This window comes from Tachysurus vachellii, chromosome 7, assembly GCF_030014155.1.
Source record: "Tachysurus vachellii isolate PV-2020 chromosome 7, HZAU_Pvac_v1, whole genome shotgun sequence".
In the NCBI taxonomy this organism is placed as follows: Eukaryota; Metazoa; Chordata; class Actinopteri; order Siluriformes; family Bagridae; genus Tachysurus; species Tachysurus vachellii.
Window position 1 is genome coordinate 12,106,176 of NC_083466.1, and position 25,928 is coordinate 12,132,103.

The window sequence follows — 25,928 nt, forward strand, 5'->3', positions numbered from 1 at the left end:
CATTTCTGTGACTTTAACCATGGCATTGATGTTGGTACCAGATGGGCTAGTTTGAGTATTTAAGAAAAATATTGATATCCTGGGATTTTTACACACAAGGATTGTGTTGATTGAGGACTGAAGTTCTCTGTAACTTTTTTCTAGTGTGTATGCTTGACACAATAGACGGAGGAAGTAACAGACCTTTTGCATCCTGTTTTGGACAAAAAAGACTTTTGGGAGAGGTTCAATACATCCAAGTAGGTGTTTTTTAATAAGTGATCCTAGGAGACATACTGTACCTGCTCCATCTGCAGTTCTGGAACTCCACATCTCACACAGCGCAATGTCTTATTTGACCTGTGATGCTTCCTGATTAGTGTGTAATGAGATAAGCAGGCAAGCTCTTTATGGCTCTGATTCAAATTAACCTGCTCAATCTCCTTGACACGTAGCACTGAAAATAATTTTTTTCCCAACTGATTCTATTTTTCAGATATATATTTTAGTTCATAAGGCCATATCAAACATACATCTAACATCAGTGACATGAGATTTTAGTTCAGAATCGAGAAAAAGAGAATGGAGCTTAAACAGGGTTTTTACCTACAATACTGTTCAATCGGTTTTATCGCATATTTGAAGTGTATTTGGTTTTAAAATACAGAAGGTTCTATTTTTACTGACATTTATGCAGTTATAATGGTTCAGGCAGGCAGTTGCCCCAGAGCTAAAACATGACTAGAAAATTTCAAGTGACTTCGCAGAAGTATCTTACTGGTTTAGGAAATCAGACATGGGTTTGTCTGCGCATCAGGCTCATTGTCTGCATTTCTACACAGATTTGGTGATTGAAGGCAACTGTGTGCAAGGTGTAGACACAACCTGGGTGCCAGATGCAGCATAACCCACATAAATGTTCTAGCCACAGAAGTGTAGTATACTGTATGGTAGAAATTCTTTTAAATTAAAGTTTCTACCTAAGCCAAAAAATCTGATTTCAAATAGTACAAGCAGGAAGAAATAAACACCGTTCTTAAGATAAAATGTGTTGGTCTTTTTTTAAGCAGAAGTTCTGAGGATGAAGATATACAGCTTTATGTTTGAAAAGTTGAAACCAGTGGTGTGGCTGGTTCTGTCTGATACAGTACAGAGAGCCAAGGCTTCAGTGTTTTGTTAAGTACACCCAAGACATTTTTAGTGTGTTTTGAAGACAATCATGTACTATACCAAAACACTTGCAGAAGCTAGCCAGGAAGGAAAAGCTAACAGAAAGAGGTTTGTGCAAAAGAGCACAAACACAACCTTGGACACCGGGTTCCTGTTTACTTTTGTTTGGAATTCTCGCTCTGGGTTATTCATGCCCCAACATCTCCACCTCCGGCTCAAACCACTCTAGTCCTCCACCCAAGTGGAAGCTGCTGTATTTTGTATTATCCTTCCTTTCTATTTCACTAAAGGAAGTGACAGAATAAGCAGCACAGGCACTGTATGTAAAGCTGCCTCCCAGTGAGCACTGGCCCTGTTGCACTCTGATGCTGCAGTGTGAAAATATTATATTCATTGCAGTGTACACAAGAAGGACATCATGGCTGCTAGGGTCACTCTCCTTTTCTTCTGTTATTTTCTCTGCCTAAGTAAGTAACATTTTTATTAATCATTTTATTATTTTTGGGATAAAGTGTATTTTCATTAGAAAGAAATTGTAAAACTGTATAGAATTTCTTTATATGGTCTTATAACAGTTGTGGTTTCTTTAACACAATAATTGACTAACCTTTTTCCTGATGACTGTTTACAGGGAAAACGCTGCATTAGTAATAAAATGATTTTTGATCAATGTGTAATCAGTAAGGATAAGGATCTAAACCTAAGTGGGTAAAAAGTAAGTCCATACCTCGCAATGAACAATTTTAAAGTGCTGAGAAGATGTGGGAAATGTAGACTGTCCAAGATCAGTAGACTTTTGTTTACCTTATTTCAATGTAGGGTGGGAATTAACCAGTGTACGTGAGAATGGATGTTGAGTTAATCAGTGGGAACCAGACAGCACTGTTCCTCACAGAGGAGGGCAGTATTGTCCGGCATGTAAAGCCTCCACGTGGAAAAATTTACAGCAAATCTTCTTCCGGTTTAAATCAACACAACCAGTAAATTGGTCAACACCCAGAAGCTTGAGAGTGTTTATGAAGTCTGTTTATATCCATAATATAAGCCTTTGCAGCATAGTTTAGGGTTCATTAATCAATAAAGCAGTAATTTGGTCTTTAATTTGTACTTCCAATCATTTATCTAATTAACATAGTAGTTGAACTGAATTGTGGTCATTTATAGCTAAACAACACTTTTACAAAATTCCAACACTGACATCATTGTTTCTCCTTATAGTCAGACAGGTCATAAAGTTTCTCCTTATAGTCAGACCTCAGCTTTCAGGCTTGACATCATAAATCAAACACAGTTAGAATGTGCACTGGGCTAGACAATAAGGGCACAGAAAAAGAATTCATCATGAGCAGGAAGCACTGACAGGAACCTCCTAGGGAACTCCTGGGAGAGAAACAGGGTTACACAGGATGCAGCTTTTCACAAATCTGCTCATATATATATAGAGGATGTCTGCACTGGAGGATGAGGGAATGCTGCTCTTTTGGTCATCCTATGCCATTCAATGTGTTATGCAGGTTAAAGTTGTGTCAAAAGATAAGGACACAAATGTTTCCCATCAGATTAAAGAGTCAGTGTGTAGGAACATTCATCTTTTTGAAGGTACACATGTTTAATTGCATTGTCTGACATTTTATAAATAATTCCACTGCAACGTAGATAGATAGATAGATAGATAGATAGATAGATAGATAGATAGATAGATAGATAGATAGATAGATAGATAGCCTTATATTTATAATGTGTTTATAATGTGTTCATGAGGTGAATGAAGGGTGTTTTGCTTATTTTCAATCATTGCGCCAGGTGTTGATTAGATGTAATTTGGCAACTTTATTTCTTTGAACTGTCAGAAGTCAAATAGTGAAACAATATGTATTATGGACTAAATATTATTTCAGAAAAACATAAGCACAAGTCAGGGAACACAAATATAACCAGTCATACTGAACTTGCAAAAAAGATATGTTGATTCTTTTGTTTTGTAAATTGTTTACTCATTCAGGTTTGACTGCAACTTCTAAAACCTCTGAAACCTACAACCCAGCAGGAGGAGGAGACTCTGGTAAGTAATCTTAGGCCAATTATAAATGTGCACATAATGAATAACAACTAACTGAATTATATCAAACAATAATACAGCAAAGAGCATGTTTTACTGTAAGTCCTCAGAATAAATCTGAAATATATTGTCAAATAGATAGATAGATAGATAGATAGATAGATAGATAGATAGATAGATAGATAGATAGATAGATAGATAGATAGATAGATAGAGTAGATGGATGGATGGATGGATGGATGGATGGATGGATGTACATTACTGATTGCAAAGAAGTAGAGCAAATTGTAAGTTGTAATAAATTGCTGGTGGTTATAATTAATTATGATGTTAAGTGTATAAATATTTGGTTAGTAATATTTCACTTTGTTGTGAAAATTATACTGACTGAAAAGCAATTGGGAATGTGCACCAGTGCTTTGTGGTATTTTGACAGCATGCTGATTGTTGTGTTTGTAAATTGTTTACTCATTTAGGTGTGACAAAAACTACTGAAGCTACTATAACCAATAGCACAGCAGGAGTAGGCCTTGTTAAGTAATTTTATGCCAATTATCAATATTCACCATCCCATTTCTCAGTTGTAATGACCATATTGAACACACGGGTTGTAACTGAACAGGACCTTCCATCCAGATAAACTTTAACAACAATGTTCTTAATAAACGTACAACCTGGAAGTGCATAATAAAGTGGCACTTAAATGCATAATGAATAATGCTAATCTTTCTTTCAATGATTTTCAATACAAGACTCAACGATTAAGGATGCAACAAAAGCACCACCGACCTCTCCAACTGGTGACAAATACAGTTTTACCAGTGAGTTCCTAATATACCTCATATTAATTATTACAATTTCAACATTCATCAGTTTTTGTGGTATTTTTGACAGCAAGTTGATTGTTGCGTTTTGTAAATTGTTTACTCATTCAGATTCTAAAAGTATATATATATATATATATATATATATATATATATATATATATATATATATATATATATATATATATATATATCAGTGTACATAATGAATAACATCTAAGTGCATCATATTAAACAATAATACTCCATTGAGCAGATGATTTTATTTCAGGTCCTGTTCTGAATGAATATAAAGCTGACAAACAATCATGTGCAGTTTGTACAGTCCAGTATATCCAGTAAACACTTAGATACAAGATATAGTGTGTATGTAAACACTGAGTGACTGTAGACACCACCCTGCCACTCTGTCTGACAGTGGAGAGGGACCAGCCTTGTGCTCGAGCCCTACATCATGTCTGTATCAGTGCTGTATTGAGAACTAACAAACCATTGAAATATTATCTGTTGAGTGGTGGTCTCTTTTTCTCTTGATGAATAGGATAGAGGAGGCTGACAAATTGTCCATAGCAAGAGATGCATCCAAATCCACTCTAACAACAATGTTCTTTATAAATATACAACCAGGAAGTGCATATTTACACTTAAATGCATAATGAATAATGCTTAAGTTTCTTTCAATGATTTGCAATACAAACTCCAGAAGACTCAACGAATAACACAAATGCAGCAAATGAAACAACAACATCTACAACTGGTGAGTGTCACTATATCTGACAAGTACAGTTTCACCACTATGTTCAGCCTTATATTTATAATGTGTTTATAATGTGTTCATGAGGTGAATAAAGAGTGTTTTGCTTATTTTTCATCATTGCTCCAGGTGTTGATTAGATGTAACTTTGCAACATCATTTCCTTGAACTGTCAGAAGTCAAATAGTGAAACAATATGTATTATGAACTGAATATTCTTTCAGAAAAACATAAGCACAGGTCAGGGAACACAAATATAACCAGTCATACTGAACTTGCAAAAAAGATATGTTGATTCTTTTGTTTTGTAAATTGTTTACTCATTCAGGTTTGACTGCAACTTCTAAAACCTCTGAAACCAACAACCCAGCAGGAGGAGGAGACTCTGGTAAGTAATCTTAGGCCAATTATAAATGTGCACATAATGAATAACAACTAACTGAATTATATCAAACAATAATACAGCAAAGAGCATGTTTTACTGTAAGTCCTCAGAATAAATCTGAAATATATTGTCAAATAGATAGATAGATAGATAGATAGATAGATAGATAGATAGATAGATAGATAGATAGATAGATAGATAGATAGATAGATAGAGTAGATGGATGGATGGATGGATGGATGGATGGATGGATGTACATTACTGATTGCAAAGAAGTAGAGCAACTTGTAAGTTGTAATAAATTGCTGGTGGTTATAATTAATTATGATGTTAAGTGTATAAATATTTGGTTAGTAATATTTCACTTTGTTGTGAAAATTATACTGACTGAAAAGCAATTGGGAATGTGCACCAGTGCTTTGTGGTATTTTGACAGCATGCTGATTGTTGTGTTTGTAAACTGTTTACTCATTTAGGTGTGACAAAAACTACTGAAGCTACTATAACCAATAGCACAGCAGGAGTAGGCCTTGTTAAGTAATTTTATGCCAATTATCAATATTCACAATCCCATTTCTCAGTTGTAATGACCATATTGAACACACGGGTTGTAACTGAACAGGACCTTCCATCCAGATAAACTTTAACAACAATGTTCTTAATAAACGTACAACCTGGAAGTGCATAATAAAGTGGCACTTAAATGCATAATGAATAATGCTAATCTTTCTTTCAATGATTTTCAATACAAGACTCAACGATTAAGGATGCAACAAAAGCACCACCGACCTCTCCAACTGGTGACAAATACAGTTTTACCAGTGAGTTCCTAATATACCTCATATTAATTATTACAATTTCAACATTCATCAGTTTTTGTGGTATTTTTGACAGCAAGTTGATTGTTGCGTTTTGTAAATTGTTTACTCATTCAGATTCTAAAAGTATATATATATATATATATATATATATATATATATATATATATATATATATATATCAGTGTACATAATGAATAACATCTAAGTGCATCATATTAAACAATAATACTCCATTGAGCAGATGATTTTATTTCAGGTCCTGTTCTGAATGAATATAAAGCTGACAAACAATCATGTGCAGTTTGTACAGTCCAGTATATCCAGTAAACACTTAGATACAAGATATAGTGTGTATGTAAACACTGAGTGACTGTAGACACCACCCTGCCACTCTGTCTGACAGTGGAGAGGGACCAGCCTTGTGCTCGAGCCCTACATCATGTCTGTATCAGTGCTGTATTGAGAACTAACAAACCATTGAAATATTATCTGTTGAGTGGTGGTCTCTTTTTCTCTTGATGAATAGGATAGAGGAGGCTGACAAATTGTCCATAGCAAGAGATGCATCCAAATCCACTCTAACAACAATGTTCTTTATAAATATACAACCAGGAAGTGCATATTTACACTTAAATGCATAATGAATAATGCTTAAGTTTCTTTCAATGATTTGCAATACAAACTCCAGAAGACTCAACGAATAACACAAATGCAGCAAATGAAACAACAACATCTACAACTGGTGAGTGTCACTATATCTGACAAGTACAGTTTCACCACTATGTTCAGCCTTATATTTATAATGTGTTTATAATGTGTTCATGAGGTGAATAAAGAGTGTTTTGCTTATTTTTCATCATTGCTCCAGGTGTTGATTAGATGTAACTTTGCAACATCATTTCCTTGAACTGTCAGAAGTCAAATAGTGAAACAATATGTATTATGAACTGAATATTCTTTCAGAAAAACATAAGCACAGGTCAGGGAACACAAATATAACCAGTCATACTGAACTTGCAAAAAAGATATGTTGATTCTTTTGTTTTGTAAATTGTTTACTCATTCAGGTTTGACTGCAACTAAAACCTCTGAAACCAACAACCCAGCAGGAGGAGGAGACTCTGGTAAGTAATCTTAGGCCAATTATAAATGTGCACATAATGAATAACAACTAACTGAATTATATCAAACAATAATACAGCAAAGAGCATGTTTTACTGTAAGTCCTCAGAATAAATCTGAAATATATTGTCAAATAGATAGATAGATAGATAGATAGATAGATAGATAGATAGATAGATAGATAGATAGATAGATAGATAGATAGATAGATAGATAGAGTAGATGGATGGATGGATGGATGGATGGATGGATGGATGTACATTACTGATTGCAAAGAAGTAGAGCAACTTGTAAGTTGTAATAAATTGCTGGTGGTTATAATTAATTATGATGTTAAGTGTATAAATATTTGGTTAGTAATATTTCACTTTGTTGTGAAAATTATACTGACTGAAAAGCAATTGGGAATGTGCACCAGTGCTTTGTGGTATTTTGACAGCATGCTGATTGTTGTGTTTGTAAATTGTTTACTCATTTAGGTGTGACAAAAACTACTGAAGCTACTATAACCAATAGCACAGCAGGAGTAGGCCTTGGTAAGTAATTTTATGCCAATTATCAATATTCACAATCCCATTTCTCAGTTGTAATGACCATATTGAACACACGGGTTGTAACTGAACAGGACCTTCCATCCAGATAAACTTTAACAACAATGTTCTTAATAAACGTACAACCTGGAAGTGCATAATAAAGTGGCACTTAAATGCATAATGAATAATGCTAATCTTTCTTTCAATGATTTTCAATACAAGACTCAACGATTAAGGATGCAACAAAAGCACCACCGACCTCTCCAACTGGTGACAAATACAGTTTTACCAGTGAGTTCCTAATATACCTCATATTAATTATTACAATTTCAACATTCATCAGTTTTTGTGGTATTTTTGACAGCAAGTTGATTGTTGCGTTTTGTAAATTGTTTACTCATTCAGATTCTAAAAGTATATATATATATATATATATATATATATATATATCAGTGTACATAATGAATAACATCTAAGTGCATCATATTAAACAATAATACTCCATTGAGCAGATGATTTTATTTCAGGTCCTGTTCTGAATGAATATAAAGCTGACAAACAATCATGTGCAGTTTGTACAGTCCAGTATATCCAGTAAACACTTAGATACAAGATATAGTGTGTATGTAAACACTGAGTGACTGTAGACACCACCCTGCCACTCTGTCTGACAGTGGAGAGGGACCAGCCTTGTGCTCGAGCCCTACATCATGTCTGTATCAGTGCTGTATTGAGAACTAACAAACCATTGAAATATTATCTGTTGAGTGGTGGTCTCTTCTTCTCTTGATGAATAGGATAGAGGAGGCTGACAAATTGTCCATAGCAAGAGATGCATCCAAATCCACTCTAACAACAATGTTCTTTATAAATATACAACCAGGAAGTGCATATTTACACTTAAATGCATAATGAATAATGCTTAAGTTTCTTTCAATGATTTGCAATACAAACTCCAGAAGACTCAACGAATAACACAAATGCAGCAAATGAAACAACAACATCTACAACTGGTGAGTGTCACTATATCTGACAAGTACAGTTTCACCACTATGTTCAGCCTTATATTTATAATGTGTTTATAATGTGTTCATGAGGTGAATAAAGAGTGTTTTGCTTATTTTTCATCATTGCTCCAGGTGTTGATTAGATGTAACTTTGCAACATCATTTCCTTGAACTGTCAGAAGTCAAATAGTGAAACAATATGTATTATGAACTGAATATTCTTTCAGAAAAACATAAGCACAGGTCAGGGAACACAAATATAACCAGTCATACTGAACTTGCAAAAAAGATATGTTGATTCTTTTGTTTTGTAAATTGTTTACTCATTCAGGTTTGACTGCAACTAAAACCTCTGAAACCAACAACCCAGCAGGAGGAGGAGACTCTGGTAAGTAATCTTAGGCCAATTATAAATGTGCACATAATGAATAACAACTAACTGAATTATATCAAACAATAATACAGCAAAGAGCATGTTTTACTGTAAGTCCTCAGAATAAATCTGAAATATATTGTCAAATAGATAGATAGATAGATAGATAGATAGATAGATAGATAGATAGATAGATAGATAGATAGATAGATAGATAGAGTAGATGGATGGATGGATGGATGGATGGATGGATGGATGGATGGATGGATGGATGGATGGATGTACATTACTGATTGCAAAGAAGTAGAGCAACTTGTAAGTTGTAATAAATTGCTGGTGGTTATAATTAATTATGATGTTAAGTGTATAAATATTTGGTTAGTAATATTTCACTTTGTTGTGAAAATTATACTGACTGAAAAGCAATTGGGAATGTGCACCAGTGCTTTGTGGTATTTTGACAGCATGCTGATTGTTGTGTTTGTAAATTGTTTACTCATTTAGGTGTGACAAAAACTACTGAAGCTACTATAACCAATAGCACAGCAGCAATAGTCCTTGGTAAGTAATTTTATGCCAATTATCAATATTCATCTATACAAAGAAATCAAATTTTCTGATAACCTCAAAGATTGCATTACTTGTAATTACAGTGATGTAACTGGTGAACACTGGAATTAAAGTTCCTCAGTAATCAAGCTAACATTGTGGTTGCCCACTGTTGCAATAATTGTACCTCATCTCAAAGGTCCTTATGGCAGTTCTGTGCTACTGCCCCTGAGGATCTCAGGACTAACACAAAGTCAGGGTTGGCCAGTGGAGAAAAGTCCTTATTTTGTTTGATTGTATATTATTTCCATAAGCTACTCTGAAAAAATTACAATACAGTACAATAAATCCAATAAAATCAATCACAGCTGTTGTTGTCATAAATAATTACTGAGTTTGAAGACCTTAGGAACATAAGCCAAATAAGGGAATGAGTATGTAATGTACATATTCCTGCAAACTCATTGTTATATTACAGATGCCAGATATCTCTGGCTGTTGGTTTTGATGGTTGCAGTCCTGGCTGTGGCAGTGTGCTTGAAGTGCTTTAAAAGGCAGAATCATCCAGGTATCTATCAAATTCTGTACTGTCTGTACTATCATGTATCCTGTATGATTTGTTCATTTGAAATTTAAAATTTCTCTTCATTTGTGTTTCGCCATAGTTGACACCATGGACCACGGAACAGAGAAGTGAGTATATTGTGTCTAAAAGTAACTCTCCTTCTAGCCCAGACTGGCTGTTTTTTCTAGCCAGGATCATTTTAAGTGTTACAGAAGTTCTTGCGTAGGAATGCTGTTATACCGTATTTCAGCTATGTTACTGTAAGTCACTTAGCTTGACAAATTCACAATTTTTGTTCTGAGGTTATATTGTTTCCCTGAGGTCCTAATTGTTTTGTGTTCTCCAATACTTCTGCTACATTTCACTGCATTTCAGTGCTTCGTTCCAAAGGACAGAGAGTAAAGATGGAGTTATGCTATTAGGAGTCAAATCAGGAGGGGAGGAAAATGGTATGTTTGCTACTTTACATTACATGTTACATTGCATGAATCCTTCCTGCTTTCCATTCTAACATTTATCTTCACCTGAAAGTAAACCTTTACAGTAAGTAAACACGTAATAACTAATTGTTTTTTTTTTTTTTAAATGATTAACTAAACTATTTATTAGAACACAGTATTTATATTAATGCATTAAGAAAAATAATGTTTCAGGCTGCTATGGGGAGCTTTGCTCTTTCTTAGGCATGCTGAATCACCTGCTAGCCCCACTCTAGTGCCGCCTATGACTGTACAATTTAATTAGTTTGGCTTTCACATGTCTCAGGGACTCCTAAGATTTAATACACTGTCAAAAGACATGGAGAATACTAAAAGTTTTATCATATAAAATGCATACTTACATTCTTTATACTTTTCTGCTGTAACAATGAACTTCTGCAGCCTGGCACAGGGAGCACATCATCAGAGACTGACTCAGTTAAGACTCAAAACTGTTTTGGGAAACAAAACTAGACAAGGTTTTGGTATTCTAGACTTGACGCAAAAATACTTGCTCGGGAACTTTAGGCAGAAAGGGATGAATGTGGTTGCAATTGGCTTCTTTTTTCAAGACCATATCCAAACCTGAATTGCTATTCATGTGGTCCAACATATTCAGCTGAGCTTTTAATAACTCATTGTTGCTGGTGGGAGAGTGAGTCAGGGAAGGTATTTCCTGCTGTTAATCGCGCTTCCCTTTAAACCACCCTACAAAAAAAACCCAGTGCAAGATGATAGATAACTTTCTCGGCTTATTTCTACCTATTCTGGTGAGGCATTGTTGTGTAGCACCGCACAAATGTCACTACATCCCCAAGAGCCATTACTTTTTTCCTTCTTCTTTTTTCTCTTTTTTTGTTGAACTGTTCAGTGAGGGATTGTATAGATATAGCACTTCCTGCACATAGAGCTTTATTATTATCTTTATTATGTTTGTTTTTCCTTCTGACATGCAAAATCATTTTCTCTACAGTGATTGTGACTCTAGAAAGAGAAATAGAGTCAACATTTGGGAACTTATCCCCTACGATTTCACAAAGCATTGTGACTTTTAAAAACAGCAATTATTCTCCTTGTGTTCCTGTTAACTTATTGTTGGCGTTATGAATAGCTACACAATTCTGACAAACATAGTGCAATTATTTGGAGATTCGTGTGGTGACTCAGCATAATATTCAGTGTGCCAGACAGAGATTAGTTGGCCGTGGTTCACTACATAATCACAATGTATTCGTGATCAGATTTGTTAGCTGGCAACTGTCCAAATACTGAGAAAACTTATCAGGAGTATTAGATGAATACAACCAACATATCAATGAATACTAACATTCTCTATTAACATTCAACTTGTTAGTTTTAACTAAAATGTGTGATTATAATGCTGTATTAACCTATTAAATCATTTAACAATTATTATTATTATTATTATTATTATTATTGGTATTTTATTGGTATTATTATTGTTATTATTATTATTGTTGTTGTTGTTGTTATTGTTGTTATTATTATTATTGTTATTAGTAGTAGTAGTAGTAGTAGTAGTAGTAGTAGTAGTATCATCATTATTATTGTTGTTGTTGTTGTTGTTGTTGTTGTTGTTGTTGTTGTGTCCTGCATCCATGAGTATTTACTAGCATGCGGTATAATATTTTAGTTGTATATTTTGCATATTGGCTGGAGATTTTCTGCTCACTTAGTGCCCTCTAGTGGCGGCAAAGCACTTTTATTTTCTTGCATGTTCTTATGGCTGATGCAGTTTAAACTGGATATGTCTTGGCACAGAATATACAAACGTACAAAGTGATTTGAAAGTTTAATTCATGAAATAAATGGATTCATTTTGATTCTTTTCACCTTGGTGCAGCTGCAGCAAAATAAGCAGCCAAGCGGAGTGACACAAGCCAAAAATATCAGAAGATTAAAAAAATGAGGATGGCACACTGCAGGGATCTTCCTTTGGAATGAAATGAAATGGAGTGATATGTATTCAAGTTGTATACTGTATGTAAAAAATGAATAAATATGGGCAATGACTGTGCAAATGATCATTACTGTATATGGGGTGTTTTTATCTTGAGAATGAGTAAATAATATGATGTTACAGTGAGAACATTGCTGATAGACTTTGTAGTTTTCTGCACAAACACATTTTAGAGGTGCCAATATATGTAATAAATATACTTTAAAACATAATAATAATTAAAAAATTATTTCAAATTATTTCAAGTTTTAATTTGCATAAAGATATGGCTTCCTAAAATGTGTTTAAAGATTCTGCGGAAGAACACTTGAAGCTGTAGAAATTTTAAAATATGGTGTGTGCTATTGTGGAAAAAATAAAGCATTTCAGAAAAATGTATTTAAAACAACAAATTCTTTTACAATAAAGAAACGCGTTACTCCGTTTCATCCCCACACATGGTGGTTTATAATAAATGGATTCTCCTTTTTTCACTTTTTTTTTTCAGTTTTATCATATCATGTAATCATTGTATTTGTTTTCTCACTCTTTTATTTATAACTGTGTTTTTAAGCTTTGTGCAGTGTGCTTTTATATATTGTAATTTCACTGTAGATGAATAAATGAATTTCTGCCACATCTAAAGGCCATTTTACTATAATAGCATTCAGACTGCAAACACTATATTTATATGTATATAAGAATTATTCCTAATAGTAACAGCATATTCTGACTGTCAGAAAAAGCCAGACTGCAAAAATCAAGCTTTTTAATTCTTTATTTAGAGTTTTGAATTGATACAGTAATATTTAAGAATTATTCTATCCCATAATGAATAGTGTTATATTTATGTATCTAATATTGGCATCAAATGCAGTAGTTTGATTGAGTGTTTTTACAGCCTAAAATATAGTTAATAATTTTGCATAAAACATTGCAGTTACATCAAACAGACAGTGGTACTGGACTGGTAATGCTGCTGTTTGCTCACACAATAAGAATGGGCTTAACTGACACACCCCTCTGTTTTTGGGTAACATTACCTTCTGCATATAATTCTCACGTAAGTTCTGACTAGCCCTTAAATCGGTAGTTACATGTAAGTTCTGAATACCAGTGGTATTAAATCCTCATTATGTGTGCATAACACACCTCTGAACTCTGCCCATAGTGAATTACAGGTCTACAGTGACGCAGGTTTGCAGAATACCTGGCTTGTAAAGGACAGGTTCTATAACATCAAGCTAGGATATCTGTGTTCTGGAGGGCAGATTGTTTGTTTTAAATTCATTTCTGAGAAAACAGGTTTAACACTAGAAAAGAAGACAGTCTTCTGTATTCAACAGAATTAGCAACAGGTTGTGCTTATGTTAGAAAGCCATGAGAAGAGCCAGATGAAATGGTAACAGCAGCCTTAAGCACATGTATACACAGTATTGGGACAGTCAACACACAGCCGGGCAAGAGACACGCCAACCCTGTGATGAAAACAATGTCTGGTCTGTGTAAGTCTGTGTCACAGCCTGGAGAAAGACATAGAGTCAATAAATATAGTAACAGTATATTCTAGAAACCTGTACATTTAGTAAAAATATTTGAAATAAAAATAAAAGTCTGCAATTCTTGTAAAAGGGTGTAAAATGTAGCTGAAGCATCAGCTAGTACACGTGTTATGTTTCCAAAGCTAAGTTCTGGGCTCTAGCACAAACAACAGGATATGTTTGATATATACACCAGCCATTCAAAAAATTTTCATCTTCGTTCACTTTACAGATGATGTGCTATGGTGGGACAGCAAAATAGAAACCTCAACAGATGTGTGATGCACATTGGGAAGGTCATCGCGCTTCACCATGTTTGCTCTATGAATGCTTTCTTTATCAGAAGGTGAGGTACAGCAAACAGACACATAAATGACAATATAAAAAACAATCATTAGGTTAACAATATAATAATGATATATCTCTTCTCTAAGTCTCATGAAGCTTCCTGCAAGATCTGGGTCATTCTGATACATAGAACTCACCTGACTAGAGAGAGATTTTACCTGGAACCATTGACACTCCTACTGTAATAAGAGCTAAAGATCAGACCAGCTAAATAACAGGATAGGTTCAGGGTCAGCCAACACAGGAACCCAGGTTTGTGCTATGCAGGTTACTGATAATCACCAACAGCTGTGGTGGTTTGTCATTACCAGAACTGGCTCTTATTTCTTCTTCTGCCAGAGCAGTTCAGCGAATCAGCATCATCATATAACCTAAAGTGTGGGGAGGGTTTAGAGTAGCCTATTAGTCTCTCATTTAGTTTTAGCAGACAAATGTCAGACAAACTAAAATATAACCCTAGATAAAATGGAAGTTGAGTTTTATAACAAATTATATTGAACATTATACTTTATTATTTTACATTATACTCCTGCTTTACTTATTTTATAGTACTGCTTTAAGTAAGTATTTCTTTTAGTATCATTGACTGTATATATCCTACTTTTTTCGAATGATATATAAATATATGTATTTGAACATTCGTACAGTCATATGCAAAATTTAGGAGCCGGGGCTGAATATTTCAACAAGACAACGACCCAAAGCACTGCTCAAAATCTACTTGGGCATTTATGCAGAGGAAAAAGTACAATGTTCTGGAATGGCCATCCTAGTCCCCAGACCTGAATATCATTGAACATCTGTGGGGTGATTTGAAGTGGGCTGTCCATGCTCGACAACCATCAAACCTAACTGAGGTGGAGAGGATTTGTAAGGAGGAATGGTCCAAAATACATTCATCCAGAATCCAGACATTCATTACAGGCTATAGGAAGCGTCTAGAGGCTGTTATTTCTGCTAAAGGAGGCTCTACTAAATATTGATGTGATTTTTCTGTTGGGGTGCCCAAATTTATGCACCTATCTAATTTCTTTTTGATGCATATTGCACAATTTCTGTTAATCCAATAAACCTCATTTCACTACTGAAATATTACTGTGTACTTCAGTTATTTTATAGATCAAAATGAAATTGCTGATCCAAACAGCCAAATATTTATAAATGAAAATCATGGAAATTGTCAGGGGTTCCTAAACTTTTGCATATGACTGTATTTAAAGATGTTGCTCGTACTAGTATTCTTAGTTAACAGCAGTGGAAAATTGCCTTTCAATCCTTTTGCTTGATATGGAAACACTCAAAAGTTTTCCAGGAAAACTGGAGTGGCTTAATAAGATGGAAGCTGATGAGTCATTTCATTTTCTGATGGAGGAAAAACAACCAGAGAACAAAACACTCTATTTTACACAGGCAGCGATCCCGGACCAAGTGAGCATGAGAACAAAAACATTCAAACAGGCTCAACCCATCCACGCGGGCCTTCCAATAATCATGCCACTGCACCAAACCTCACCACAAATGTGTGGATGACAGTAGGACGAAATGAAAACTACACACAGGAACACTTAAACAAACTTCATGTACTGTTCACTGTCCTGTTCATGTACTGATCATTATTATAAAAGGTGTTGATTGCTAGCTGGATAGTTTTCTCACTGTTGTACAGAATTCTTTTGCTTTTAATTACCACAGAATAGTCAATGTAAGACAACAAGCACAATAATAATCAGAATATTAAGCAATGCGATTAAAGTCCTAAAAGTCAGTGTGTCCAAATTATTCCTAAAAGGTGGTTCATTTTTGTGTATATCCACTTATTCTAAAGTCTGTAATTATCCTCAGATCTAGAGAAAAGCTCCTTCTGTATAACCTGGTTATTCTTATTAAGATTTAAAAAGACAGTGGACAGTAAAGACACTGTGAGCTCTTTATTCTCAGGTGGCAGCCAATCATAATGTTGCATAAAAGGCTGTGGCTCATAGCGCTTACTATGGTGAAGCACTTTGAAGCCAAATTAAAGACAAACAGCAAAGAAATCAAAAGACCCATGAATTAAGCAGCTTTGTTTATCATTCCTCTTCTTAGATAAGACAGAATAGCCTGGTATTCTTATTTATACTAAACATGAGGTGAAGAAAAAAAGGTAAATGGCCCTGCCAGTTGTCAGACATGCCCTGATATAGTATTTTAAGCTTTGCTTGTATATCCTTGTTTCTATCTCCATTCAGAAAGGTCAGCTGATTTGCTTGTGTACCACTTGGAGATGCTTCACGCAGGGAAATACGTGTGACTCTGTTTTCTTACTAGGATCTTTTTCGTGCCATGTGACCTGTTGGATTCCATTACCCTTTGCTCTGCTCTGTGCATGTGTGTGTATGTGTGTGTGTGTGTGTGTGTGTGTGTGTGTGTGTGTGTGTGTGTGTATGTGTGCACGTCAGAGATATTAAATTGACAGGGTCACATTGCATGGAGAAAACAGGGTTGACAGCAGGGTATAATAAGCTTGTTTTGCTCCATGTGGTTACAGCACCTTCTGTGCTGGGATCAAGGATCAGTATAACTTTATCAGCAGTGTGCTGAATATGTATTTGCAAACATTATGTTGGTTTTCCTGGTGGCTACATCTCATATGTCCTCATTCTGAGGTTTTGGCCATTGGACTACTGTCAGTCACTGAGACCTAGTGTATGGAGGACATCGTCATACACTGAAAAACACATTATTTGCACGTTTGCCTAATAAACATGGACTGAATTCACATCAGATTAGGATTCCATACAGTGCAGTATTTATATTTTGTATGTGATTCCTGTAGGAAATTCTTAGAAAGAAGTTCTTTAATTAAGCCCTAAATTCTTCCAGAATGAATTGTTTATAATAACAACTTCATTTCTTAATGCTGTTAGATATAAGGTTTTACCATCTTTGGTTACAAAAAAAGGTTAATGTTAATGTTATTACAGAAGCTATTTGCAGAAGAATTTCATAAACTGTGGTGCAGATTAAACTCATGATTGTAGATCTCCAAGGCTTTGCTCATTATGTTGCACTAAGTAGTATTCAAAAATAGTTTATCCAGCCGAGGATGTAAGTAATCTGTTATGTCGATATCACAGAGGTGCCGGTCACAGTTTCTGAGTATTTGTAGGAGGTTTTCCTCCTTCACTTATCAACAGGAGTTTCTTTTTAGATACTGTCAGCTGGTAACCTCTAAATATGACTGTCTAATTCAGCAGAAGACTGCCCCTGAATCGGCAGCCTGCCATTATGTAACTACACTTCTGCAGTAGAATTTGCAGCACATGTACATATCCTAGAGAGGTTTGAAGTTGTAAAATGCAGCATGACTGCATTCAGGATTCAGTCGATCTGATTGCCGTCCCCTTAGCTAATATGTCTTCACAACTGAGTAACAATACAGACTTCAAAACAATTACATAGCTTAGAGCAAATTTAAAGGACAAATGTCTTACACGTTCACTACGAAAAAAAATCTAAAACTCCACATTAACTTTTTGACTGTCTCAAACTCACTATTAGCTCCATTCTTTTCTCACATTTTGTTGCAGATCACTGAAAGTGGATTTCTTTTGTGCCTAAGGTTACCAGTACTATTTTATTAACGGATGGTCTGATACATGTAATATGATCGTTTATTATCCACACACCATAGCTAGTAGAAAAGTAGAAGAATGTATTATTTCTTTAATATAAAGAGGTCAAATGTGAAGATACGTAAATGTTTCACCATAAAACTCATTATAATGTTGTGTACAAACAAAAAAAAAACTAAACAAACAAACACCTGAACTAAAAATTGAATTTGTAAATGTAACAAAAGATTAACCATTTAAATCTACATTGAATTTCTATTATATTTGTATTTTTCACTACTTAGATGCAGTTCACCTTAAAATAAAAATAAATAAATAAATAAATAAAAAGCCAGATTAAAAAAATAACTGGCCTGAAAACATTTTTAGTTTAGTTTAGTTTGTTTGTGTTGATTTAGAAGAAAAGGAGAGGAACTACAGGAGGTATGGCAACAAGAAAAGCCTCACAGCAATTGGTTAGTGGCGTGGACACTGGCCAATCAGATCCCCTGACTCGGGCACGCGCTGATTGGCTGTCCTAACTTCGGGCTGGAATTTGAGACTCTGTTCTGATTGGTGGACGGCGTGTGGTTGTTGTCCCCTGAAACCCATAAATACTGGTCGAGCGTTTGTTGGCATTTCGTTTGGTGTGAATGTTTGAGTGTGTGGAGTTTTGGAGCGTTTAAATGCATGAGTGAAATATTTATATCAAGACTTTCATGACTAATATATTTTAACCTATTTTATAAAGGTAAGTGCTTGTACCACCTTTGGGTTGTTTTTGTCTTGCAGTTTTTAATAAGAGCGATTTTAATAATAAGGCAGATAATAATATATAATATAATATATAATAGCCTGCTTTGGTTGGAACTTTTCTCCAACTTTTCTATAATATTTTGATGCATGCAGTTTGGACATGAACAGATTTGTCATCACTTGGGTTACAGTTTGCAGCATTATTTATTAGATGCATTTTATTTGTCTTGTTGTTGTTGTTGAAATGCTCGACTAGGGGAGAATCCGCTTGATAGAGAATTTTCTTTTTCAGCACGTTATAAGGCCAAGCAATTAATCCAAGGTGTTTTCACAATGGTTGCAACAAGCACACAGAAGAACAAAAGCTCTGAATTCGTCTCGGGTTTTGTTGATCGAGGATGTGACCAGTCATGCATCGACAACGGTAATGTGTGTGTGTGTGTCTACGTGTGTGTGTGTGTGTGTCTGTATATATAGATCAGCTGGTAGATGAAGTGATGTTTACAGCACTGTGGATGCTGAGCTGCAGGGCAGAGGCTGGTCGCAGTGACGTCACCAAACAGATGAAGTCATGCTCCTTTGTGTAAATCATCATGCTTAAAGCTGCAGACATAAATGTCAGCTTTTAGAATAATCTTTAAAAAAAAAATACTGACCGGGTGCTTATTATTCCCACACGTTATAGAGCTCTTTCATTACATTTCTATTCCCACTGTCTATAAAGACCTTGTATTGTGAACACAGGGACATTATTTTGTCCAATTGTGCCCAATATATTGGTTAGAATAAACAACCCCTGAGAAATGTTGCAAATATATGCATGTCCTTCACGAATAGAGGTTAACTAGCCTATATTTCTGTTATTGTGGGTTACGTTTAAGCAATACAAAGTAGGAGATATCTGAATGGAGAATAGACAATAGCTGAAAAAATAGTGGTTGTTAAATTGTACTACTTTCTTTATATTTGTTAATGAAAGATTAGTAAAATGACAGTGATTTGAAATCACACCAAAGATTTGGATGGACCTTTCATTCAGGTGCAGCTCCTTGCACCTTATGATGGACTCAACATTTTTTCCTTATGTATTGTTTAGAACTGGACTTCTGGGAGCGCTGCCTGGCTGAGCCATACCTCAGTGCTGAGGCTTGTGAAGAGTGGGCGTGCCAACAGCTGGTGCGGATGCTTGAGGGCTGCTTGGCACGGGCGAAGACCAGCACTCTTCATTGCACAAAAGTGTTGGTGCCAGTAACTCTGACCCGGCGGGTGGCAAGGGACGTTTTGCGGCTGGCAGCAGGTGAACCCTGTGGGTTACGTGGCTGCTTGCTGGACGTGCGCCTTGAGCTTGAGGAGCAGCATAAACAGCGGCGCTGTGCAAAACTTGAAAGGTTGGTTTGTGATGCCAGCATGGTGCCAACTTTTGAGCTGACTCTGGTCTTCAAACAAGATGGCAGCAGCTGGATGAACTTCCGGGACTTCCTGCGTATTGGCACCTGTTTCTCACGTCGCACTCTCAAGCTCGGCCCAGGCTTCCGGCTCGTTAAGAAAAAGCTCTACTCGTCAGCGGCTGGTACCGTGGTCGAGGAGTGCTGAGCCACTGGGTTGATGTTTAACGGTACAGTGCACTTCAACACTTAAATATATGAATGTACAGGGCTGCCTTTTTAACAGCTCTTTTTTTCCTGCACTTTTTATACTGTGATCTAGTTTAGTAGTTTCACTGTATGTTTTGTTTTGGGGGAAGTAGAGAAACACAGTGAGCCATTTGATGTGTTGGAGTTGAATGTCTTTTGGTATAGAATGTCGTACCCATAAATGTGCTTGCTGTTTGTGTTCAGTCGTTTCCTAGTGCACAAATCATTGTGCCATAGTTCTTTATGATTTTCACTGGTGTGCAACCAAAAACCTTACTATATATTAAGGGACTAGCACAGTTTCAAATTTCATAAGTGTGTGGGAGAGGGGCATGATAGGAAAATACTTTCTGCGGAGTACCTGCTTGTAAAAACATACCGCTGAAGGCATTAAAGCTCAATGTTAATGTAAAAATGGTTTCATTGTTCTACAATTGTTTAAAAGAATTTTTTGGCTTTCTAGAAAGTTTGCCAAAGTCAAAGAGCCTGTTTAGTGCTTGACTGTATGCTTTTCCCCCAGTTCTGTCTCACATTTGCTGTGCTGTTCTAAAACCTTGACATATTTTAATAGGTTCCTGTAACGGGAAGTGGAAGATCTTGTCTATTTGACAATAAACTATTTTGAATACATTTCCTGGTTTGTTTTATTTCAAGTCCTTGTATGCTGACCTGCTTGGGTATCAGAACTACTGATAATCTTCTGAAACAGTATATTGTAGCTGTACTGTAAATAATACAAGTATCCTTCAGTAATGAATCTAATATTTGAGCAAATTTTGTACTTTTCTCAGCAACAGACTACACTCTGCTGCATGCTGATGAATGCCTTTTTGATGAACAGGGAGTTACTTTGCATACTGTAATGAGAAACTGGGAGTGTGCCAGCTCTGTAGAAACGAAGATGTCTTTTTGAATGTAAAATTACACCACTTGCATGAATAAGGTAAATAAGGCCACTGAGACTGCTACCACAGATTACTGCTACTTGTATAGTCCAGAATAGTACAAAGGTATAATTTTCTTTTTTTTTTTTACTAAGGCTATAACACAATGCATATATTTTAGTGCTGAAAACATGTGTTTTATACAAGGATGTAGGCAGTGATTGTAAAAAAGAATATGAAGAGCTAAAGAAAATGAATATACAGTACAGAAATAAACTTTAAAATAATAGACTGACACCTTTTTTGTCACTCTTTATGTTCACGTCGTCTCCAATAACCCACAATTCCCTAAGGTGGCATTCTGAAATAAACACTGTACCTGATGACCTGATAGCAATGGAATGTAGCTACAATAGGAAACCTAGTCAATGTCAGTAATACATATTTTTCTCAAAGATTACAAGGTTTTGAAAGTTATATTTCTGCTGTTTATAAATACGTCTTTGCAACATATATTCAAACTACCTCCCTGGTCTTTGGGTGACCACTGTGACTAATTATTTTTCCTAATTCAGATATGTAGATGTTATTTGTATTTAATGGTTAGTAGGGGAGAGTGCAGGGTGTACAACAGTAGACAGTTGAGACCGTAGACTCAACATGGACATGTTACTTTATCAGGCTTGTGTGTGTGTGTGTGTGTGCGCGTAGAGTAGTTTTGAAATGTAAGTCGAGTAAGTTAATATGTTCAGTTCAACATGTGTTATTTAGTTGTTTGTGTTATTTTGCTTGTGCTGTGTGCTATTACAGTACTTTGGTTATGTGGTTTGTCCATAGTGTATGTAAGAGGTCCAGTAGAGTTCAGTTTGCTAGTTTGATTTTTGATTGAGGTAGAGTTTTTCCATTGCTATGTAGTTAATTGTCTACAGTTGAATAAAAAGCAGTCAAATTTGTAGTCCAAAGCAAAAGCTGTATTTTTAGACAGCAAGATATTTTGTGTGCAGATGTTGGAGTACCAAATGCCCATTTTATGTAATACACTCTATAAATTAAATAATCAAACTCAAAAGATGTATGGGTTAACTTTAAATATGAGCCAATGTGAGCTAAAAAGCATTGCAGGATTTGCTTACTAGATATAAGTTTGGTATCCCAATGAATATTTGGTGAGTTATATAGCTATACTGTATATACACACCAGTCTTCATATCAATGCTATCTTTGAATTGGATTAGATGCAACTTTGCAGCATCAAAATGCCTTAAAGTCCATGAATTGTTTTTGTAGTATTGAAATGCTGATTCAACACTGCAGCAATCTGTGAGGTTGTAAATGGAAAAAAAAATACTTTTTTTGTGAATTACTTGTTTTTGTGAAATAGCACCTGCAATCTGGCCAATGTAGGGAAACGTCTGCACTAGTTTCATGTTTTCATTTTACCCACATGTCCCCGTTCAACTGAAGCTCAGAATCTGAAATCTGTGGTCTTTGTATGTGTATCTGTCAGAGGTGGGAGTAAGTCACACATGTGCAAGTCACAAGTAAGTCTCAAGACTTAACCTTCAAGTCTCAAGCAAGTCCGAGTCAATTTTTGTGAGTGTCAAGTCAAGTCAAGTCACTGCTTTATGTCAAGCAAGTCAAGTCAAGTCGTAGCTTGAGTCAAGCAAGTCACTGGCAAGTCATACAGATGTTTGTTTAATATATACATTTAGTTAAATTATCAAAGTTAAATCTACAGTATTTATGGACTATGAGTTTTATGTGCAACAAAAATGATTATATGCATTTATTTTTAAAAGGTGTCCACATACAGGTGAGTTGTAAATACAATAAAAATCTAAAAATGAATAAAAATCAAAACTACAAAGAATAAGATGTAAATGTAACTGAAATAAGGCCAACATAAAAGCATGAAAAGTTTCAATATGCCTCAAACATGGCAGGAGAGAGAGAGAGAGAGAGAGAGAGAGAGAGAGAGAGAGAGAGAGAGATGATTGGAGTGAGTGTAATTTATTAATATTAAAGGGATAGTTAACCTAAAAATTAAAATTCTGTCATAATTTTCTCGCCCTCATGATGTTACAAACCTGTATAAATTTCTTTGTTTTGATGAACACACACGTAGATATTTTGAGGAATGTTTGGAACCAAACCATTCATGAGCCCCATTCACTCCATAGTGGGAAAAAAGAATACTATGGAAGTGAATGGGGCTCATGAATGGTTTAGTTATAAACATTCCTTAAAATATCTTCCTCCGTGTTCATCAGAACAAAGAAATTTATACAGGTTTGTAACATCATGAGGGTGAGAAAATGATGACAGAATTTATTTTTTTTTTTTTGGGTGAACTATCCCTTTATATTGAATATGTGTGCGTGTGCATGCGAGACAAGAATATGGCTGTGCTTGCAACTCTGAAGTTTTTTATTTTTATATTTATGTTTTTTATATATATATATGTGCATCCCCATAAACGATCCATACGCTTTTCACTCAAAGCCTAACACTGAAGACCAATTATAAGTGCTATTGCAAAAAAGCTGACATTTCCACATAAACAATGACCAACCATTTACATTGCGCTTGCAAAAAACTTATTTGATAGAACTTTGTCATTCAATTGTGAGCGATGTGGTCGCATACTGCTGTTCTTCTCTTCTCATCTTGCACAAAATCCCGGTACCCGAACTTAATTATTTTGGGTGTAGCGCCTTCCATGTTTCGTCACGACTGTTATAGTGATGGGAAGTTCTATACCGGTTTTTCCGCGAACCGGTTCTTTCGGACAGTTCGATTTAATGAACCAGTTCAAAAATCCAGTTCACCAGTTCTTTTACGTCCTGACGTAATGACGTCATCCCGCTGCCGGCAGATATGAATACAATCAATTTAACACATTCGAAAAGTTCTTTGTAAGCATAACTTTAGTTGAATACGTTTCTTACATGTTTTGCAACTAAAACACCCAGTACAGGCATTGATGTGCAAACGTGGATGTTTTACGTGTCTTAAAGATATAGTTAATAAACTAATCTTCATCAACTTACAAAAAGCGGCATATAAAAATACAGACTAACCTGCACAACAGTCAATAGTAAAATTAACTGACATATATTGAGTGAACAGTTGTATGATTTTTTTTATAATGTTTAATAGCCTATGACTAGTTACTATGCATATCCCAATATGTATAATTTGCTCTGAAGGTTCACGCATGCGCAGTATCAACAGCTAATCGGTTCTCAGTATGTCGGACGCGTCCGAAAGAAACAGTTCTCAGTTCAGTGTACTGATGGTTCGCTGTATCAGTTCAGTGATTCAAGCATGCGAAGTATAAACAGCTCATCGGTTCTCAGTTCAGTGTACTGATGATTCGCTGTATCCGTTCATCGGTTCTCGGCCGAAACAAGCAGTTCTCGGTTCTGTACTGATTCGCTGTATCGGTTCAGTAATTCACGCATGCGCAGTATCAACAGCTCGAGCTCACAGTTCTCTTAGCACAACACGTCTCAGTTCAGAGTTACATATACTCCGGGATATTAGTTTATTTAGAGTCGGACCGACTGTCAGGCATGACCGAAAGTGAGTAACTGTAGTAACTTGTGCATCAGCGCTGACTCAAGAAGCGAACTGTTTAGAACGAATCAGTCCGATTTGGTGAACCGGATGAACCGGTTCACCAAATCGGACTGATTCGTTCTAAACAGTTCGCTTCTTGAGTCAACTCAAAAGAACTGGTTCAAAAGAACGATTCGTTCACGAACTGGCCATCACTAGACTGTTAAGGTTTATTAGTTAGTGCGCGCTCTCCCTCTGCTTGCCGGCTGCGTCACGTGGTTAGATTACGCTCTTGCGTGCGTTTAAAAACAGATTTAAAAACAAAATAGACAAAAAAGATAAAACAAAAACGAAAAACAAGTTATTTCGAGTCATTTAACTCAAGTCCGAGTCAAGTCTCAAGTCATGAATGTCAAGTCAAAGTCAAGTCGAGTCTTTTTTTAATATTTGTCTCTCAAGTCTCAAATTTGCGACTTAAGTCATATGACTCGAGTCCCCCATCTCTGGTATCTGTGGTCTTTGTATGTGTATGATTACAATGATTATTTCCAGATTTTCAAAAGCAGATTTCATTAAATCTTAGTCTAATACTGTTACTTGTCACCCCTGTGCCCTTGTATGCCTTAGACAATCACTGAGAAATGTTCAGCAGCCGAGATGAATAACGTCAGAAACAGACTAATGAACTATGATTCAAAAAAGATTTATTTCTTCCAAAAATGTCAATTTCTATCCATTTCCATAGAAATTACATAACTAGGGATAATTGTTGGAGAGACTTCTTTATACAGAGCAAGTTGTTAAAAAAACAAAACCTTTTTGTTTCACACAAAATTGAAAAAATTTTGTGTGATAAGCAAATATATATGAGACTATAGAGCAGGTTGTCAAATCTTTCAGAGTTTGAGTGTCTTTGCTCCTGTTTTTTAGGAACTTGTAATTCTTTGGCAAGAGATCTCCATGGTGCATTTGCATTTTGGATCTGTTACTGTTGTTGCGCCGGTTAATGTGTGAATAACAGCATAAAGTGG

General features: G+C 35.6%; 2 protein-coding genes across 9 annotated transcripts; both read left to right on the plus strand.

Moving 5' to 3' along the window:
* Positions 1-1,399: 1,399 nt before the first annotated feature.
* On the plus strand, positions 1,400-13,219 carry LOC132848539 (mucin-5AC-like). Of its 8 annotated transcripts, none has more exons than XM_060874342.1 (17): positions 1,400-1,616; positions 3,152-3,211; positions 3,961-4,029; positions 4,736-4,789; positions 5,115-5,174; positions 5,924-5,992; positions 6,681-6,734; positions 7,060-7,116; positions 7,594-7,650; positions 7,870-7,938; positions 8,610-8,660; positions 8,986-9,042; positions 9,532-9,588; positions 10,055-10,144; positions 10,242-10,269; positions 10,517-10,590; positions 12,485-13,219. In XM_060874342.1, the coding sequence occupies exons 1-17, from the start codon at positions 1,568-1,570 to the stop codon at positions 12,496-12,498; spliced, it is 969 nt and encodes a 322-aa protein (XP_060730325.1). In that variant the 5' UTR covers positions 1,400-1,567; the 3' UTR covers positions 12,499-13,219. The 8 variants fall into 8 exon arrangements, with proteins under 8 accessions (XP_060730325.1, XP_060730328.1, XP_060730327.1 ...); XM_060874341.1 differs by having other exon boundaries at positions 1,401-1,616; positions 6,684-6,734; positions 8,607-8,660; XM_060874340.1 differs by having other exon boundaries at positions 1,404-1,616; positions 4,739-4,789; positions 8,607-8,660.
* A 5,469-nt stretch (positions 13,220-18,688) lies between these two features.
* Positions 18,689-21,082, plus strand: LOC132847948 (DNA damage-inducible transcript 4-like protein). Its single transcript, XM_060873451.1, has 3 exons — positions 18,689-18,813; positions 19,111-19,242; positions 19,915-21,082. The coding sequence occupies exons 2-3, from the start codon at positions 19,152-19,154 to the stop codon at positions 20,409-20,411; spliced, it is 588 nt and encodes a 195-aa protein (XP_060729434.1). The 5' UTR covers positions 18,689-18,813; positions 19,111-19,151; the 3' UTR covers positions 20,412-21,082.
* The last annotated feature ends 4,846 nt before the right edge of the window (positions 21,083-25,928 follow it).